The 19,662-nt window shown below is 47.5% G+C and overlaps 3 protein-coding genes across 6 annotated transcripts in view; 1 reads left to right on the forward strand and 2 right to left on the reverse strand.

Annotated features, from left to right (window-relative positions):
• Positions 1-227: 227 nt before the first annotated feature.
• Positions 228-7,402, reverse strand: TPGS1 (tubulin polyglutamylase complex subunit 1). The gene is made up of 2 exons (XM_063290889.1): positions 7,049-7,402; positions 228-1,299 (listed from the first exon to the last, which is right to left on the reverse strand). The coding sequence occupies exons 1-2, from the start codon at positions 7,393-7,395 to the stop codon at positions 768-770; spliced, it is 879 nt and encodes a 292-aa protein (XP_063146959.1). The 5' UTR covers positions 7,396-7,402; the 3' UTR covers positions 228-767.
• A 2,052-nt stretch (positions 7,403-9,454) lies between these two features.
• LOC134490906 (zinc finger protein 79-like) lies at positions 9,455-11,801 on the forward strand. Its single transcript, XM_063294277.1, has 2 exons — positions 9,455-10,219; positions 11,759-11,801. The coding sequence occupies exons 1-2, from the start codon at positions 9,527-9,529 to the stop codon at positions 11,792-11,794; spliced, it is 729 nt and encodes a 242-aa protein (XP_063150347.1). The 5' UTR covers positions 9,455-9,526; the 3' UTR covers positions 11,795-11,801.
• Positions 11,802-18,710: 6,909 nt separating this feature from the next.
• The window catches only part of MADCAM1 (mucosal vascular addressin cell adhesion molecule 1), a 34,232-nt gene continuing 33,280 nt past the window's right edge, over positions 18,711-19,662 (reverse strand). For all 4 annotated transcript variants that reach the window (XM_063290892.1, XM_063290893.1, XM_063290890.1 and 1 more), the window contains 2 exons: positions 19,248-19,517; positions 18,711-19,104 (listed from right to left, as the gene is read on the reverse strand). In XM_063290892.1, coding sequence (XP_063146962.1) covers positions 18,749-19,104; positions 19,248-19,517 — 626 coding nt within the window. In that variant the 3' untranslated portion in view covers positions 18,711-18,748. The remainder of the gene's footprint in view (positions 19,105-19,247; positions 19,518-19,662) is intronic.

Below are 19,662 nucleotides of genomic sequence, written 5' to 3' on the forward strand. Positions count from 1 at the left end.
GAGATCGAGGAGCACAAGGATGGATGTACCACCGCCATCCCAGCTTTGTCACCGGTCTACAAGCATCCCCGCGGCTGTCTCCATATTAAATCCTGATTGAAACAGTTCTAGATAATCGGCTTCCTCCTGGGTTCTCTGCAGCTGCCTCTCAGTCCCCTCTACCCACTCCTATGCTTTGCTCCCTCCTCCCAGGTCTGGGCACGCAGACCTAATCATACTCCCCCCCCCGCAGACAGCCCCACCCCATCCCACAGGAGGCTCAACTGCCCCCGGACCACGCTTGCCCAAGCACTTGCTGGCCTAAAGAGTGGGAAGGGGGGGCGAGCCCCTGCAGGAAAGAACACCCTAGACTTCAGAAGCTCCCTGGGTGACTTTGGAACAGCCTCTCCCGCCCAGCTGAACCGACCCCACCAGGTTGTAACTGCAGAGAAATATAGGAGGGAGGGAGGGCTAGTCTGTTGCCTTGAGCTCCTGAAGGAAATCTAACCAATAAGTAAACAAGTAAATAAATAATAGTAAACCAATAATAAATAAGTAAACAAGTAACAAGAGGCAGGCCGGCCTTTTGGCATCCTTAGATGGGAGCTGCCCTATTGAACCCAACAGTGGAGAGCAAACTGAATCTTCTCCTCTGGAGGTCCCCCTTGCCTGCACCCCCAGAAAACACTGAGTCAGCGTCCCTTTCCACGCTGGCCCCCTGCCCCGTCGCAGATAAAGCCAACTGCCAGCCAGGAAGGCAGAGACGGCTAACCCTTCCTCTCCAGGGCTCAGTTAATCGGCTTCACCTTTGCAACAAAGATGGCGGATGCCCTCTTGAGAAACTCAGCCTTCTTCATGGCCACACCGGCCTTCCTCTCTGCCAGCGCCCGGTCCATCACCACAGCCAAGCAGTCCGGCCTGAGCTTGGCTCCGGCCTCCAAATATCGGGTGGGAGGAGAGACATCAGCCCCGTGGAGGGCTTCTTCAAGAGTTTCCAGGACGGCTGCGCAGACCCTTCTGTCTGCATCTCCAGAGGCACCATCCAGGGCATCGTAGAGGCTGTCGGCCTTGGCCAGGAACTCTAGAAGGATCAGACAGGTGAGGGCCCCGTAGCGGAAGATGTCAAAGGGCACTGCCTCGTGGTCTCGGCACGAGACCTTCTGCAGCAGAGGCTGCACGGTTTCTTCAGACGCGCCCCTGTCTTGGCACAGCAGTCTCAGCAGCTCGCTGTAGATCTTCCCATCGACCCCGGGCTTCTTGCACTTCCCACCCACGCCGAGAGATTCATAGGCTGAGTGGACGTTGTTGTTAAAGGCTGTCCTAATGGAAGAAGAGGGAAAATTAACAATATAAAGGGATGGCCCCAAGGCCCTTGGAGCGGCACTGCCAAAGCACAATTTGATCCTCATCGGACGGGGTGGTGAGATTTTGGTCACGTTGGGCCGCAGGCAGCAAGGAACTTGGGACAATGAGAGGACCCAAGGCCTGGATCAAAGGCATGCTTTAAGGATGCTAAGATTAAGGAATCTAGTTTATGGGAAAACAAGGATTAAACAGAGCCTGGATCAAGTGAAAGCTGGATCGAGAAGTACTGTATTACTTTGGGAAGCTACAGCTTGAATTAAAGAGTGCTCCATGCTGGGTCTTAGCTGAACTAACGAACTTATTAGGAACAAAAGTAAAAGAAAAAAAAAAGAACTTACTTAGGGCTATGCTAACTGTTTTAGTTTCACCCATTTCTAATTCAAAAGCCTACTCTTAAAGAGTTTGGGATGCCTGAAAGTGTTTCAGGTGCATAACAGCTGTTTTGAGTATTTTGGAAGAATGTTTCCAAAATGTTCCAAATAGCCATTCTGTACTTAAAATGATAAACAGGTAATTGTTGACCATTCGTTTAGCAACCGTTCAAAGTATGGTGCTGAAAAAAGTGACCTACGATTGATCCTCGCACTTACGACCGTTGCAGTGACCCTGCAGTCACATGATCAAAATTTAGGTGCTTGGCAACCAGCTCGCACTTAACGATGGTTGCAGCATTCTGGGGTCACGTGATTGCCATTTGCAACCTTCCCAGCTGGCTTCTGACAAGCAAAGTCAATGGGGGAAGCCAGATTCACTTGATGACTGCCGTGATTTGCTTAATGACTGTGGCAAAAAAGGTCCCACAGATCAGCTAGATATGAGCTCACGAATATTCCTAAGGAATATGCAGTGGAGGTGAAGAATAGATTTAAGGGACTGGACTTAGTAGATAGGGTCCCGGAAGAACTCTGGCAGAAGTTTGCAGCATTGTTCAGGAGGCGGCAACAAAATACATCCCAAAGAAAGAGAAAACCAAGAAGGCAAAATGGCTGTCTGCTGAGACACTAGAAGTAGCCCAAGAAAGAAGGAAAGCAAAAGACAACAGTGATAGGGGGAGATATGCCCAATTAAATGCAAAATTCCAGAGGTTAGCCAGAAGAGATAAGGAATTATTTTTAAACAAGCAATGCGCGGAAGTGGAAGAAGACAATAGAATAGGAAGGACAAGAGACCTCTTCCAGAAAATTAGAAACATTGGAGGTAAATTCCAGGCAAAAATGGGTATGATCAAAAACAAAGATGGCAAGGACCTAACAGAAGAAGAAGAGATCAAGAAAAGGTGGCAAGAATATACAGAAGACCTGTATAGGAAGGATAACAATATCGGGGATAGCTTTGACAGTGTGGTCGGTGAGCTAGAGCCAGACATCCTGAAGAGTGAGGTTGAGTGGGCCTTAAGAAGCATTGCTAATAACAAGGCAACAGGAGACGACGGCATCCCAGCTGAACTGTTCAAAATCTTGCAAGATGATGCTGTCAAGGTAATGCATGCTATATGCCAGCAAATTTGGAAAACACAAGAATGGCCATCAGACTGGAAAAAATCAACTTATATCCCCATACCAAAAAAGGGAAACACTAAAGAATGTTCAAACTATCGAACAGTGGCACTCATTTCACATGCCAGTAAGGTAATGCTCAAGATCCTGCAAGGTAGACTTCAGCAGTTCATGGAGCGAGAATTGCCAGACGTACAAGCTGGGTTTAGAAAAGGCAGAGGAACTAGAGACCAAATTGCCAATATCCGCTGGATAATGGAAAAAGCCAGGGAGTTTCAGAAAAACATCTATTTCTGTTTTATTGACTATTCTAAAGCCTTTGACTGTGTGGACCATAACAAATTGTGGCAAGTTCTTAGTGGTATGGGGATACCAAGTCATCTTGTATGCCTCCTGAAGAATCTGTATAACGACCAAGTAGCAACAGTAAGAACAGACCACGGAACAACAGACTGGTTTAAGATTGGGAAAGGAGTACGGCAGGGCTGTATACTCTCACCCTACCTATTCAACTTGTATGCAGAACACATCATGCGACAAGCTGGCCTTGAGGAATCCAAGGCTGGAGTTAAAATCGCTGGAAGAAACATTAACAATCTCAGATATGCAGATGATACCACTTTGATGGCTGAAAGTGAAGAGGAACTGAGGAGCCTTATGATGAAGGTGAAAGAAGAAAGTGCAAAAGCTGGTTTGCAGCTAAACCTCAAAAAAACCAAGATTATGGCAACCAGCTTGATTGATAACTGGCAAATAGAGGGAGAAAATGTAGAAGCAGTGAAAGACTTTGTATTCCTAGGTGCAAAGATTACTGCAGATGCTGACTGCAGTCAGGAAATCAGAAGACGCTTAATCTTTGGAAGAAGAGCAATGACAAATCTCGATAAAATAGTTAAGAGCAGAGACATCACACTGACAACAAAGGCCCGCATAGTTAAAGCAATGGTGTTCCCTGTAGTAACATATGGCTGCGAGAGCTGGACCATAAGGAAGGCTGAGCGAAGGAAGATCGATGCTTTTGAACTGTGGTGTTGGAGGAAAATTCTGAGAGTGCCTTGGACTGCAAGAAGATCCAACCAGTCCATCCTCCAGGAAATAAAGCCAGACTGCTCACTTGAGGGAATGATATTAAAGGCAAAACTGAAATACTTTGGCCACATAATGAGAAGACAGGACACCCTGGAGAAGATGCTGATGCTAGGGAGAGTGGAAGGCAAAAGGAAGAGGGGCCGACCAAGGGCAAGATGGATGGATGATATTCTAGAGGTGACGGACTCGTCCCTGGGGGAGCTGGGGGTGTTGACGACCGACAGGAAGCTCTGGCGTGGGCTGGTCCATGAAGTCACGAAGAGTCGGAAGCGACTAAACGAATAAACAACAACAACACTTAACAACTGCCTCGCTTAGCAGTGGAAGTTCCACTCCCAATTGTGGTCGTAAGTTGAGGTCTACCTGTACTTCAAACTCACAGTGAAATGTTCTGAGCTTGAAATTGTTGGAATCTAAACATTTTAAACACCTACTATTCATGAAAACATTTAAATTAGTATAATTATTACAGAGTTGTTGATTTTCTTAACAGTATTGTTGTAATGTAGGACAATTTACTTTTACCAGGAGAAAAAGCAAGGAAGTGTGATTTTTTTTTTTTTTAACTTTGAAAGTTGGCATCAGCTTTACTGAACTCTGCTATGTATCAATGACTCTGACCAATCTCAAACAGCTAAGCAGGGTTAGGCATTGTCAAAACACTTCTGGACTTCTTCCTAGGAAAGTTCATATATATACTGCATATAACAGTTACCAGTAAACCTTATGCTTACTTTATGTAGCAGTGAAAATCAATATATATTAACTGACAAAAGTCTTATATTTTGTTTTATTGGTACATTGGCATATGGAAGAATTATTTTAATTTTTACTCCTCCATCTAAAATTGGGAGAACATCTTAGGAAAACAAATAAAGTTTGCTTTATGCCAAGAAAAGAATGCTTGGACTGGACAAATAGGTGACTTGGATTTGTCAAATAGTAAATCAAGTAAGAAGCAGAGGATTAAAGAAATCAAGATTTGATCTGGAGAGGTGGTGATTAACATTATTCATAGAACTACAGGGGTCAACCAGATCATGAGATACTGTACAGGTAGTCCTTGTTTAATGACCATTCATTTACTGATGGTTTGGACTTAGGATGGTGCTGAAAAAACTGACTTACAACCGGTCTTTGCACTTATGACTGTCGCAGCATTCCATGGTCATGTGATCACCATTTTCAACCTTCTCAGCTGGCTTCTGGCAAGCAAAATCAATGGGGAACTGCATGATTCGCTTAACGACCACCACAAAGAAGGTTGTGCAGTTGGGTCAGATTGGCTTAATGACTGCTTCACTTAGTAACCAAAATTCCAGTCCTAGTTGTGGCTGTTAAGTGAGGACTACCTGTACCTATTTCACCAAGGGATAATGGCGTTTGTAAAAATGCTGAGACAAAGTAAAGGGGAATATTTCTGGATGACAAGGGAACATGCTGTTGAGTTCCTTCCAAGTCTAGACCTTTAGCCTTTCCTGTAAGATGCAAAAGCAAGCCATTCTACTTTCTGAATTTCCTTTGTTAATAAACAAGTTCTCTTTTCTTTCTTCACTTGTCCTCACTCTTCTTTTAGAATTTTAATCTCAACATGAAAACCATCTAACAATCTCCAGTGGTAGATATAACATTTCCCCCCTTTATACTCAAATATTCAGCATACTGAATATTGAATTAAAATGCCTATAGTCACTGACTATGCTTTGATCAAATTCCAGTTTCCCCATTTATTAAGATGGAATAATTTTAGTCGATTACACTACAATTCTTTCATATGATTAATCATGTTATTATACAGCAAATTATTTTAAAGCATTAATCATTACAAGTTATGTTTTATAACGGGTGCACTGTAATTATAAAATGGGTGAATTATTATGCATCATTGTAGGAAGAGAGCTGGTAGCAAAAAGTCACGAGGGGTCTGGTAGCACCTTCTCTGACTAACAAATTTTATTAAAGGCACCAGCTTTTGTGAGGTGGAGCTCACTTCATCAGATATGTAGAGTGGCTAGACCAATGGAGGATTTAAATTGGCCAAAATTGGCTATATCTTACATCACTCTAGCCATGGCTGCCTGGGGAATTCTGGGAGTTGAAGTCCACACATCTTAAAGTTCCCAAGTGTGAGAATCACTGGGCTAGCCACTCTACACATCTGAAGTGAGCTTTAGCTCATAAAAGCTTATTACTTCTATAAAATTTGTTAGTTGGAGCAGGAGCTCACAGACTCGTCATTTTATATTAGGTTATCCCTCTTTTTCTAGTTAATCCATAATTCCAATGAGTAAATTGCCCAGAAAGGAAAGGCAATCTTATCTCAGTGTCACCCTCTGAAAGCTTGCTAAAACAACCCAGTTTAATCATGGGGTTCCCTCTACAAAATGCCTAATTACTGATAAATCATCATGCCAAATACTTAGCACATGCTGGCTTGGGAATTCTGGGAATTGACTTCCACATATTTTAAAGTTGCCAAGGTTGAAAAACACTACAGTATGCTGAAGAAGATCGGAGGTTGCAGATCCCCTTGAGTGGATCCTTTCATCTCAGGGTCCTGCAACATCTTCATGAGTTTTATAGCGAGGACAAGTGACACTCTCTTCCTTCTCCTTATCCCCATCCAGCTTTCTTTTCTCTCCCATCTTTGTTCCTTGTATTGTTATTTGTTTTTATAGGTTTTTAATAATTTGTAAACTGCCCAGAGTTGCTGGGAGCTGGGCAGCATAAATTATTATTAGAGTTATTATTATTATTCTAGAGAAAGAACATCCCAATCAGATGAATGGCTGGCATCTTTGGGTGAACTAGGTCAAGAGGGCACATGGTGAAAGGCAACTGGCATCCGAGGATCCAGAAGCACTTCCTGTGGCATCCATGATAGCCCAAACCAACAGCCAAAACACAGTCAAAGTCCCTGTGCGCCCCATCAGAAATTATTATTTCCATTTCCTTGCGGTATCCCTTACACCCCCCATGACTGGCTGCTTTAGCTAGAGAAAAACTACATTTCCCAATGAGCCCCGCGGGCGCAGGCTTCCGGAACCGCCTGTGGCTCGACCCGTTGCATTGTGGGGATCGTAGTTCGGCCCCTCGCAAGCGGGGTTCTCTGCCCCCACCTGTGGGAATGGTGGGCCAGGCCCAGATACCACAAGGCCCGGTCGAGGCACAGCTGCCGCTGGGGGTCCCCGGCATCCGACAAGGCCTCCGTCGCCGCCTCTGGGCTGCTCTGCATCAGCTTCTCGAAATAGCCGGCCAGGAAGTCGACGGGTTTCTCCGGCCGGGCTTCGAGCACTTTCAAGAGAGCCTCTCGCAGCATGTCGGTCACGCCGGACTGCAGGAGGAACTCCGCCTCGCTCTCGGCGACGCCATTCGCCGTCAAGGCCTGACGGTTCTGGTCGGTCCCCGCGGCGGCGGCGACCGGACGCCTCTTCTCGCTGGCCGCCATCTTGGTTGAGGGCATCATTTCTCGCAGGCCGCCATCTTGGTTGAGGGACACCTCTTTCGACACTCCTTCCCTCCCCGGCATCTATAGTTTCCAGGTAGCCAATCAGAGATCGAGATGAGGTCATGAACCTGAGCCGAGAGCAGCGTTCGCGTTGCGACCACTGTTTTTGAATGGCTTCAAAAACAACAAAAGGCGATTATTCTTGAACAGGAGGAGACGAGGCGTGTTCCAAACTTATTGCGATTTTCTATCTAAAAGTGATGCGGAAGCGCTCTTCATTCTGAAGGCTTACCAAGCATTTAAGGCACATATAGCATAAGGCTAGAACGGCACCTCCTGCCATAGAGCACCGTAGGGAGAGTCCCGTTACCGTTTCTATCGGAAGTGTCGGTCATTTTCGTCTCTGAAACCAAACAGCTCTAAGCTGTTTTAACGGACAGCGCCCAAATACGGTGCTCTCCGCAACACGTTGTTCCTGGGGTGGGGGGAAGCCACGTCATGATTTTCTTGTCTTCTCCAAACTCGGACGTTTCATCGGAACCATCTATGTGTACGTAGGCGCATGCCCTCACGCGACGTTTTCCCATCTAGCCTCACCATCTCTATGCTCACCCTCTTCCCATCTCGGCTGGCTTTGCGAGGGACATCCCGCGATAACCAGAGGGCGGCGGAGAACCCGACTCGGCCATCTTAACGACGGGCAAGCTGGCCTGGCAACGCCGCCCTCCCCGCTTCCCGCGCGGGCCGCGCTCCCGGGCGAGTCTCCGCCGTCGCATCCAGGGAGTGGGGGGTGGGGGGGGGGGTGGCTGGCGTTGGCCTCGCTGCCTTTGGGGCGGCGCTTCTGCAGCCCTGGAAGCAGGCGAGGAGGTGAGGTTGCATGGCTGGGAGGTCGCACTGGAAGGGTCTCCCCCCTCCCGAAGAAATTGGCAGGGAAGCTCTTCGGGAGAGTGCGTTGGCTCCCCGAAACAGCGCTCCGCCGCCTTCGTTTTGTCCTCCGGGTCGAACGGCTGCATTCACACGACACGCGGAACCTGGCGGCCGAGTTCCCCTTTTTCCCTGGATCCGCGCCGCGCGCGGAACGCCAGCGTCTGCTCCTCCAGAGGAAAATCTTAGTGCAAAACCACCGTTTCAACCCTCTCAAAAGTACTCTCCAAGTGATTGGGACCCCCAGTGTATCCCATAGGGATGTCCTCGGTCCAGATGGAATGTGGGAGGACGGCTGTCCCCTGATTGCAGGCAGCTGGGATTGCGTTCCCCCCCTTTGCTCCTAAATCGTCAGGACGGCAGGGAGCTGGTTAGAAAGCCGCGTGTTTGGCACAGCGGGGTGGGGGGTGTTGGAGAGAAGCAGAGGGACAGGAGAGAGCAGCAGCAGAGGTTGGTAGAAACGCCAGGAGCAAGTGAGACTTTGTCCTTTTAAAGGAGCCTTGTATCCTGGAGATAGTACTAGTGTTTAATAGTTATAGTGACAGTCATAGCTTGGTAACCTACATGTATTAGTTAGAATAGGCATAGTTTACAGTAGTAATAGTGATAGAAATATAGGTGAGTTGGACATTGTATTAGTTGGTCACCTGGGTAGAAAGAGCACTTTTATACTGCAACTAGTGGTTTTCTAAGTAAAATAACCCCCAACAGAAAAGGGGAGAAAAAGGGTCTTAGTGTGCAGTGTCTCATTGGGGAACGACTTGGTGAGCCTGAGTAAATAACCCTTGGGTATCAAACGAACCTGTGACAAATTGGTGGCAGTGGTGGGATATCCAAACTAACTGGGATTTCCAATCCAGGCTTAAAGGGGGGCTTGTTCAGACTCACAGGATTCCTGAAACACTGTACATGAAAAGGAAGACTTTGGTTGCTAAAGGGAGAGAGTTTGAGCCTCACAGGCCACAAACTTTGCAAGCCTGAGCTAGCATACTGCCTGCAGAGACCAGACCCCTTACTAGAGCCTTTACAAAACAAACCAGGATGGAAAAGGCAGAAGGGGCTACCTACCTTGGGTATCAAACGAACCTGTGACACGGAGAAATCAATTTACATGTTTGGGATTTAAGAATCATGATTTTACAAAATCCAAAGATTTGAGCTGTAAGAAATCTATTAAGAGTTTAAGGTGCGCTGCGGCCCTTTGTTCCACCTCTCCAGGAGATTCATGGACCCCCGACGGAGCCCTCCGAAGAGCAGGGTCAGGAAGAGGGGGAGGAAGGCTGTTCGGAGGACGAAGAGGAGCTGCCCCCAGGCGGCTGCTCCCAACCCAGATCTCCACCACTGTGATGTCTGCGGGAAGGACATCAAGTACCAGTCCAGTTTCCGGGAGCACCAGCGCATCCACACAGGGGAGCGCCCTTACCAGTGCAAGCGCTGCGGGAAGACCTTCACCCGCTGCGCCGACCTCATCAAGCACCGCCTGGTGCATTCGGCCCAGCGGCCCTTCCGCTGCCAGGTCTGCGGGAAGCGGTTCAAGCTCCAGGCGGACCTGGACAAGCATGGCAAGGTGCATTCGGACGAGGCGCCCTTCGCCTGTCACGTGTGCCCCAAGCACTTCAAGCGCACCTCCTGCCTGGTCAAGCACCTGCGCATCCACACCCAAGAGAAGCCTTTCGCCTGCGTACATTGCGGCCGGCGCTTCAAGTGGGAGGCCTCGGTCAAGGAGCACGAGCGAGTTCACACGGGGGAGCGTCCCCACCGCTGCGACCAGTGTCCCAAGACGTTCACCCACCGCTCCACCTTCCTGCAGCACCAGCGCACTCACCAAAGGCACCCTGCCTTCAGCTGCCAGCACTGCGCCAAGGCGTTCAATCACAAATCCAACCTGCTGAAGCATGTGCGCAATTTGCACCCTGTCGTGGGCCAGGACTCAGAATCTGAATCTGACCCTGGAGAAGCTGCTCCAGCTGAGCCTGCAAAATGCCAGCCTCGGGAGAGACACAGCCGGGAATCACATGAGGCCGACCAAACACAGGCAACCCCTGAGCAGCTGGAAAAGCCAGATGAGCCTCCCAGCCACCGCATCCAACCAGTAGAGAAGAGGGCGAAGCAGCAAAGGTCTATTCGGCTCCTCGCCAAGCAAGGGGGTAAATCTCCTGATTAGTGACAGCTGGCTGCAGCCTTATTTAAGAAGCAGCTCTGACCCATGCACTCTTTGCTGGAAACAATGTCTTGACCTCCGGCTCTTGGGTGATGTTCCTGTTCGTGAAAGAAACGTTGAACCTCTGGATGAGCTGACAACCCTGACCTGGCTTTTGGAACCCTGGATTGGCTTTGGATGGTTATTCTGCACACTCCTGTTTCAAAGCAGACTCTGCAGGCAAGAGTCTGCTTAGCTTACATTCCTTTGTTCGTTGTTAACTCTTCAGCCTTGAAGTAAAACTGATAATCTCCAGAGAAACCGTTTTTGTGTGTGTGATCGAAACCTGAAGCAGGACAGTTTGTTTCCAGCCCAATTAACCCTTGGCTGACCGGGGAGTGAAACTCTTGCTAACAGCATGGAGCAACTTCTGAGAACACCCAGCTGACACTGCAGATTGCTCTACTCTCAGCTCAGCTACAAGCCCTGTAGGCCCAGCCGGTGCAAGCAGCAGCTGCAGCAACACACACACACACACACACACCTCCCACGCAGAGAATGTTCTATTGCCTGCCCAGAAAATTTTGATGGGATGCTGTCTCAATTTCCTGCCTTCTGGGCACAGCGCAGTCTGTATATGACAGTGTTTCTCAACCCTGGGAACTTTAAGACGTACCAATCGAAGCGAGTATTTGTAGCTCTGGGTTGAACTTTAAGACATGTGGGCTTCAACTCCCAGAATTCCCCAGCCAGCCACTAATTCCCATGCTGGCTGGGGAATTCTGGGAGTTGAAGTCCACACGTCTTAAAGTTCCCAGGGTTGAGAAACATTGGTTTATGAGTTGAAAGGGGAGGAGTATCCAACAGAAAGACATTGAGTTGGCTTTGTAATCAGCCCGTTATCTGGTAACGCTGCTAGGTGGGCCACAGAGCCCCCCGCCGGATAACTTTGGTGCCTTTTAGTCAGCAGATCCAGGCCATGTATACTGACCCTGTGAAAGCTCAGACAGCAAATTGCCAAATTCAAGAACCGAAACAAGGGCGCAGCTCATTGGCTGAATATGTAAGTGCTTTCCAGCTCATCTCCCAAGATCTGGAATGAAGCTGCTCTTATTGACCAGTTTCTGGAAGGGTTGGCAGATGGAATTCTGGATGGCAAGAAGCGAATGCCCAGGCACGATGCAGGAATTAGTTCAGCTGTGCCTTGGAACAGATGATTGTGAGCTATCAACTGTTAACTCTTCAGCCTTGAAGTAAAACTGATAATCTCCAGAGAAACTGTGTGTGTGTGAAATCTGAAGCAGGACACCCCCTTAGGGCCTGAGGGTGGGCAAGGAGGAGATCCTTAAATGACCCCTCCCCGCTTTCGGGGTGCCAAAAGATTTTGCGAGGTGTGTGATGGCGTTCTCCTCTTTGAGAAAAGCTCAGGCAGGAAAATTCTCCCTCAAGGACATCTGGAAGAGAGGGCAGACAAAAACAAGGCCCACGCTTTGCTCCCTTCCCACCCTCTGCCAAAATTGGCTTATGCAAATTGTTGATCTGCAGTCATTTGTAGGAGGACTGTGTTTCTAACGAGAGGAACCAGCAAGAGAAGAATCCCAACTGCCAATAAAGACCTTTCAATTTGGCCTGACATGTTTGGAGAACTTAATTTCTTTTTCAAGGCTACTGTACAACCAGCAATAATACAAAAAAGTGGCATTTCGATGACTTGACTGGTGTCCTCTGTCACTGCTTCTAATGAGAGGTGGGGTGGCATTTGCACATTTATTTTTCTTTGGTGTTGGGCCCAGTCTGGGTGGAGATGGTTTGGAAGCAGGGGGTTAAAACCCTTTATTCACATGTCTTTTTTCTGGTCTGGATTGAGTTCTCTACATTGGTTTGGTACATTTCCAATTCAGATTGGTTCTGGTCCCCTTGTTGGTATTTAGTGAAACGCATCAGCCGTTTTGGCTGTGGGAAACGTCACATCAAGTTTGAGCTGCAGGGAGCTTTTGTATGCTGTACTGTGCCTTTTTCCTTTGCCCTGCGACCATGTTGTGCCTGGCTCTGCTTGGAGTGACAAAAGTTCCTTTTTCTTCCACCAAAAAATATGTACTGTAATGTAGTAAAATTGAGGCTTTCCCTTGGCCAGAATATATAAGAAGCTGATCAATCCTAGAAGCAGAAATGCTCATCAATTGCCAGCATTTTTGCACACGAAAAGCTGAACTTGGTTTACTAAGATGGATCTGAAGGATTTCAGAAAATCTGTTTCCCAGGTCATATTATCTGGAAGACTCAAAGGATAGGGGTTTCCATGCTGCATCCTGGGGAAATGTGGGAATGTTTTTTTAATGCTCAGTGAAGAAGTCATGTGTAGTAATTCCCATTTTCACTGGGTTAAATTTTAGCAACATGTAGCAAATTGGATGATTATTTTGGCTAGACTTCCAATTGTCCATCCCTGGTCTCAGCCTAATTTTTTGAAGCTTGTAGCAGCTTTTGACTATGGTAAAATGAAGCTACCATCTGGCTTAGAGACTGTGGCATTCCATCTATTTTGGGGAGAAGCTTTAGTCTGCGTTGGGTATTGAAGACCATTATTAAATTTGGAATGATGAATTTGATATATATGTGTATAGTTTTGCGTTTTTTAAATGAATTGCCAATGGTAACCAGTGACAAATAGCCCTATTTTGTTAGAAGAAAGGAAACCGACGCGAAAATAAATTGTATGTTGGTTGTTTATTTGTTTAGTCGCTTCCGACTCTTCATGACTTCATGGACCAGCCCACACCAGAGCTTCCTGTCGGTCGTCAACACCCCCAGCTCCCCCAGGGACGAGTCCGTCCCCTCTAGAATGTCATCCATCCACCTTGCCCTTGGTCGGCCCCTCTTCCTTTTGCCCTCCACTCTCCCTAGCATCAGCATCTTCTCCAGGGTGTCCTGTCTTCTCATCATGTGGCCAAAGTATTTCAGTTTTGCCTTGAATATCATTCCCTCCAGTGAGCAGTCTGGCTTGATTTCCTGGAGGATGGACTGGTTTGATCTTCTTGCAGTCCAAGGCACTCTCAGAATTTTCCTCCAACACCACAGTTCAAAAGCATCGATCTTCCTTCTCTCAGCCTTCCTTACGGTCCAGCTCTCGCAGCCATATGTTACTACAGGGAACACCATTGCTTTAACTACGCGGACCTTTGTTGTCAGTGTGATGTCTCTGCTCTTAACTATTTTATTGAGATTGGTCATTGCTCTTCTCCCAAGGATTAAGCATCTTCTGATTTCCTGACTGCAGTCAGCATCTGCAGTAATCTTTGCACCTAGGAATACAAAGTCTTTCACTGCTTCTACATTTTCTCCCTCTATTTCCCAGTTATCAATCAAGCTGGTTGCCATAATCTTGGTTTTTTTGAGGTTTAGCTGCAAACCAGCTTTTGCACTTTCTTCTTTCACCTTCATCATAAGGCTCCTCAGTTCCTCTTCACTTTCAGCCATCAAAGTGGTATCATCTGCATATCTGAGATTGTTAATGTTTCTTCCAGCGATTTTAACTCCAGCCTTGGATTCCTCAAGGCCAGCTTGTCGCATGATGTGTTCTGCGTACAAGTTGAATAGGTAGGGTGAGAGTATACAGCCCTGCTGTACTCCTTTCCCAATCTTAAACCAGTCCGTTGTTCCGTGGTCTGTTCTTACTGTTGCTACTTGGTCGTTATAGAGATTCTTCAGGAGGCAGACAAGATGACTTGGTATCCCCATACCGCTAAGAACTTGCCACAATTTGTTATGGTCCACATAGTCAGTAAAACAGAAATAGATGTTTTTATGAAACTCCCTGACTTTTTCCATTATCCAGCGGATATTGGCAATTTGGTCCCTAGTTCCTCTGCCTTTTCTAAACCCAGCTTGTACATCTGGCACTTCTCGCTCCATGAATTGCTGAAGTCTACCTTGCAGGATCTTGAGCATTACCTTACTGGCATGTGAAATGAGTGCCGCTGTTCGATAGTTTGAACATTCTTTAGTGTTCCCCTTTTTTGGTATGGGGATATAAGTTGATATTTTCCAATCTGATGGCCATTCTTGTGTTTTCCAAATTTGCTGGCATATAGTGTAGATTCCATTAAAAAAACCTTGCAAGTTGCCTGCTGCTGTTGCGTATTCTCTGTATAGTGGCAAATTAAAGGCTTTCTCGATTAACTCTGTTACCACTTATTCTAGGATGGGGTGACCAGTCAGTATTTTAAAAGACCATATAAAGAGCAAAAAATGTAGAAGTTTAACCGTATAAGCCAAAAGCATGCATAGAACCAATGAGAAATGGGCACATTGTGCTTTGCATGTTTTTAAGCACTGCAACCATGCCCAGTGCTGGGATCTGCAAGCAGAACATGGAGGGGAAGATGATATCCTGCCTCTTTTGTTCCCTAGCAACTGTTTTTTAAACACATGCTGCCTTTGAATTGGGAAATTGCATAAGGGCTGCCATATCTAATCAGCACTGGCGTCCTTATCCTGGGAAAGAAATGTCTAGCCTCGAAGAGGGCAAAGACTTGGCTTGCTCAAGCAGGTCGGTGATTTTACGGCTAACATATCAGGGTTGCAAACATTTGGATAGCCACTAGAGGGCAGCCAAGTGATGCAGTCCTGAAATATAACTCTGCTGCTGTGATGATTGCCTTAATCCAAATAAAACTCTCAGACTCAAAATCACAATTCCGGTTCTGGGTTTATTTAGAAAAGAGTGCAAACAGGTAGAAAGCTGAGGATGAGAAAAGCGCACCTAACCTCAAACTAAATAGCATTGTTTCAAACATCAGCCCACCCCCTCCTTCGCATATAGTACAACCCCACATTCCCAGGTGCTCCTAATGAGCTCTGCTGATCAACGGGTAAAAAGACCTTGACATTTAAGAGATAGCCCAAACACATCCCTCCCTGGCACAGTCCAGCACGTCTCATGTACAAGGCTCTCAGCAGCACCCTCCCAGCCAGGACACGTATCAGCACCTTGGCAAGTAAACCGTTACGATGCATAAACACCGCAACGGTGAACATGACAGCTGCCCTCTGGTGGTCATCTGCATTTGGGCCCCCGAGATACGGCAGCCTTAAGAGATGTATTCAGTCTGGTCTCCAAAAGATCTTCCCAAGTAATAGACCAGGAGGGTTGTGGAAGCCAAGTCATTGCCTTCAGTTGTCTTCAGAATTAGCAGTGAGACCAGATTCCATGATTGAATTGCAGGCTGCACAAAGAAACATGTGCTTTAGTTTGCCTGTTAGCAAGCAGTTCAACAGTGCTGAGTTTGACAGTTACGAGAAAACACATTGCCTAGAACAAACTGGGGGTGTGGACACAGTCCAGGTATCTCTAAAAGAGTGCAATCAACTATTTGTTAAACCAATGTCCTGCTTCCAGGAGTTCAAGGTAGCATCCCTAGCACTCTGTCCTTCCATTTTTTCCTAAAACAACAATCCTGAGAAGTACGTCAGGCAAAGAAAGAGAAGGGACCAAAATTGCCCAGGGAGTTTTCATGGCTCAAGGTGGGCTTGAAACAAGATCCCCCACATCCTAATCCAACTCAACCACAAAACTTCCTTGGCTCTTAAAACTGTTCATCTGCAATGATTACATTACAAATTAAAAACACATGTAATTGTTAATGTAACAGGAGGAGGATATGACAAAATGCCTATCTAGAGAATGCTCATATTTAAGTTAAAATGGAAATGAACTGAAATCAGGCCTTTGATTATATTTTTACCTGCTGCACTGAAGAATACCACGGACAGCCAAGAAAACAAACAAATGGATCATCAAATAAATCAATCCAGAGCTCGCTCTCAAGGCACCAATGACCAGGCTCAAATTATCCTACTTTGGACAGATTACGCAAAGACCACGTTCTCTGGTAACGGCTGTAATGCTGGAACGGTGGAAGGAGAAAGAAGAGGGTGCCCAGCAGCAAGTGGGGGGGGGTGTCGAGTTGGTTACACTGTCAGTGAAGGCCCTGTTGGAAGACCTGAAGGACCAATTTAGGGATAGATCATTCTGGAGAAAATCCAGCTATGTGGCTGCTAACAGTGAAGAATAACTTGATGGCACATAATCAATTGCCTACTGCACAATTCTACATGAGGGAAAAGCTGAAGGGGAAACAGTCATCCTGCCAGACGCTCTAGCTCCCGCCTGCTTTGTCTGGCTCTTTGGCAACTCCCTTAAATGGAAAGTGATTCTTTGTCAAGTCCAAGTCTCTTTAGCAAGATTTATTGAGACAGCCGGGAAGGGGTATCCTTGGGCTATGCAGAGATCCCTTGCGTGTCACCCCAGTGAGCATGGCATAAAATACCAGGTTAAGGTTGCTCAGGGTTGCGGGTGCATCTGTCCTTTCCGTTGCTCTGATAGTCCCACAACCCCCCTGCAAGGTGGGCTAAGCAGAGATCAGGACTGGCCTGATGGGTTCCGGGGTCTCTGCATTCCTAACCACCCCCAGCCCTGGCCGGCAACCTCTTTGGCATCTGCCTAGAAGCGAAAGTGTATTTTTCCTAGCTTGATTCTCACAGAGTTGTCTTTAGCAAGGTTTATTGGGAGAAAAGGGAGGGTGTTACAAGAATACCAGCCACTGAACTAGTTCTCCTTTAGAAGCAATTTATTCCCATTTAGGTCAGAGTGAGGCATTCTGATGTCCTTCCTAACCGTCTCTCTGGGATCTGGGGAGGGAGTGGGTCAATTCCTTGAGAAGCTGGCAGCTGGCTGATGACGATCTTTATCAGTCTGGGAGCCAGCTACGGTTCTGATGCTGTGAACAAGAACAAAACAGGAGCTTCTCCTTGTTATATCTCACCAAATAATTAAATCGCTAGAATCCCTGACTGGGACTGACTCAGATGTAGCTGCAACAGTGCAGAAAGGTAAGGAGGCATGGTAGAGAGCGTCCAGTAGTGGTGGCCAGGACCAGCCTCACCTGGGAAGTACAGGTTGTCTGATAGGCCACAAAGTCGTTTGGTGAGAGCAGCCACGTCACGCTCTCACAAGTCCCAGCATGCTCACCAGCTCCAAAGATAACCTGGCCCTTCCATGAAACAAACTTCCTGCCGGCTGGATGTGAAAAAGCCCTGCAACTTTTAGAAAGGGCGTATCTGAGGGAAGGCTGTTGTAGGTTCCGGATGTGCAGAAGAAGAGAGAGAGAACAGCGTTTGATTTACTCGCCCTTCAGTGTTCAAAACTGTGGCAGCAGCAGACCTGGCAGCTTTACCGGTCCGTCCTAAACGGCTGCGCCCAAGCCTAGAGTTCCGCTGAGTTCACACAGAAGTTGGAGAAGGATCTGGCTACCGGTTCTGTGGGGGATGGCGAATGCCCCACTGGTGAGCAGATGACCTTCCCCACGAGCAGGGGCTGGGAAACAGGCGCTCCATTTCCAAGTCTATGGTCTTGACACAGGCAGAAAATCCTGGCAATGTGTCTGCGAAGCCCCTCTTGGTTGCCTGGCAGCCCACGAAGGCCTTTTCAAGAAGGCAGAGGATAGTTTTCCTTGGCCTGGCCAGACGTCCAGGGGATGGGGGGGGAATAGCCCGGGAGATGGGCAGGAGCCTTGCAGCCTTTGCTTGTTCACCGCCGCTGCCGCCAGCGATGCGAGGCATAGCCTGTGATGATCAGCCCTAAGAGGGATCCAGTGGCTCCAACGGAGAAAAGAGCGTATGTCTTGAAAACGCCTGCAAAAGGAAAGGTGCGCAAACCGTACATTCGTTATTGTAAGCAAAGACAGGTGCGTCCATCATCCATCATTTTCTGGCTTCCCCTCTCCTCCTTTCTCTATAGATGAGTAAGAGCCTCAGACGAGCAGCCTCAGGGTTTAGAATCGGCTTTCACTGGTACCTTCAGCTGCATCAGCCAGATGCAAAATGCTTTAACTTCTATTAATTTTTTAATTGAGATCGGACACTCACAAACACACACTTCCACCACAACAAAGCAAATTAAGTAATCTAGACCCAATGTATTTTGAAAATGTTACAAAAATACATAATTTTTCATCACAAAAAGTGCAATTATTATTATTATTTTGTTGACTTCCAGTATGTTTAATGTAACAAAATACATTTGAAAATACTCATTGTTGTTCTTTAAATGGCTTTTTTATAAGATACCCTGTTATTCCCACAGGGTACATCAAAACTTGGGGGCGGGGCTAAATTTTATTTTGCCCAAGGCTCCACACAGGCATAACCCGCCACTGTCGATTTCTGTTCGGTCCATATTCCATTAGACTCCGCCCTAGTGTGCTCAGTGTGACCCTTGACCCAGTGCTTCGAATCTGAAACTTCAGCTCACTCACCTGGAGACACAGTGACATCTAAGCTTGCTATTCGGGGTTGGCTGGCCATTGCAACACATTGATAGACACCCTGGTGCTCCAAGCCAACGCTCTCAACCATCAGGGTTGACTGGCCCTCAGCTTCCTCCAGGTGGTACTGTGATTGGGCCATGGGGGTTTCCACCCACTGGATTTGGATGCCTTTGCCGCACCCTGCTGCCTGGCATGTAATGCGAAGGGCGTCCCCTGTGATTCCTACAGCAGGCACAGGTATGATCACAGGGCAGCAGGGGTCTTCTGGCTTTTCCGTGGCCGATTCCGTCGAGAAAGAGTTGCTTGTGGGAAGAGGCTGGGTAGTGAATTCTTGGTCTGTTAAAAGAGGGACATGCAAGGCAATCCTGAGTTTGGTTGAAGGGCCCGAACCTAGCGACAGCTCCGGATGGAACTGTGCGTGGCTACGGGCCTCGTCTCAAATGGTGGAGAGTCTGTCTGTAGCTCTGCAAGAGGGTTACCTGTTGGGCAAGAAGATCCAGTGGTGTTGCTCACAACTGTGACGGAGTTCTTATCTTTGGCTGGGGATTCCAGCGTGGCTGTGGCTGTAACCACAGATGCCCCAGAAGTGGGATAATTGGTGGAAACAAGAGGGAGAGGGCTGGTGGTCGTCCCAAATGACGACTTCCAGTCAGCGGTGGTTGGTAGCTCTGGAGCAGCTGTTTGGCTTGTCTTTCCAGATGTGAGAGTAAGGATGGTGCTCCCTGTAGCACGGAGCACCTCCTGTGGAGCTGTAAACCAAACGTTTAGAATCTTTAAGCGAGGTAGTTTTGAGGCTTTAGGTCTCCTTTGCTAGAGGCATCCATGGGGGCAGGGGGCCACTGGCAGCCTCCAGAAGTCTCCAGAATGACGGAAAGGGAGATTTTATTGCCAAAA

The sequence above is a fragment of the Candoia aspera genome, chromosome 1 (genome assembly GCF_035149785.1).
Source record: "Candoia aspera isolate rCanAsp1 chromosome 1, rCanAsp1.hap2, whole genome shotgun sequence".
In the NCBI taxonomy this organism is placed as follows: domain Eukaryota; kingdom Metazoa; phylum Chordata; class Lepidosauria; order Squamata; family Boidae; genus Candoia; species Candoia aspera.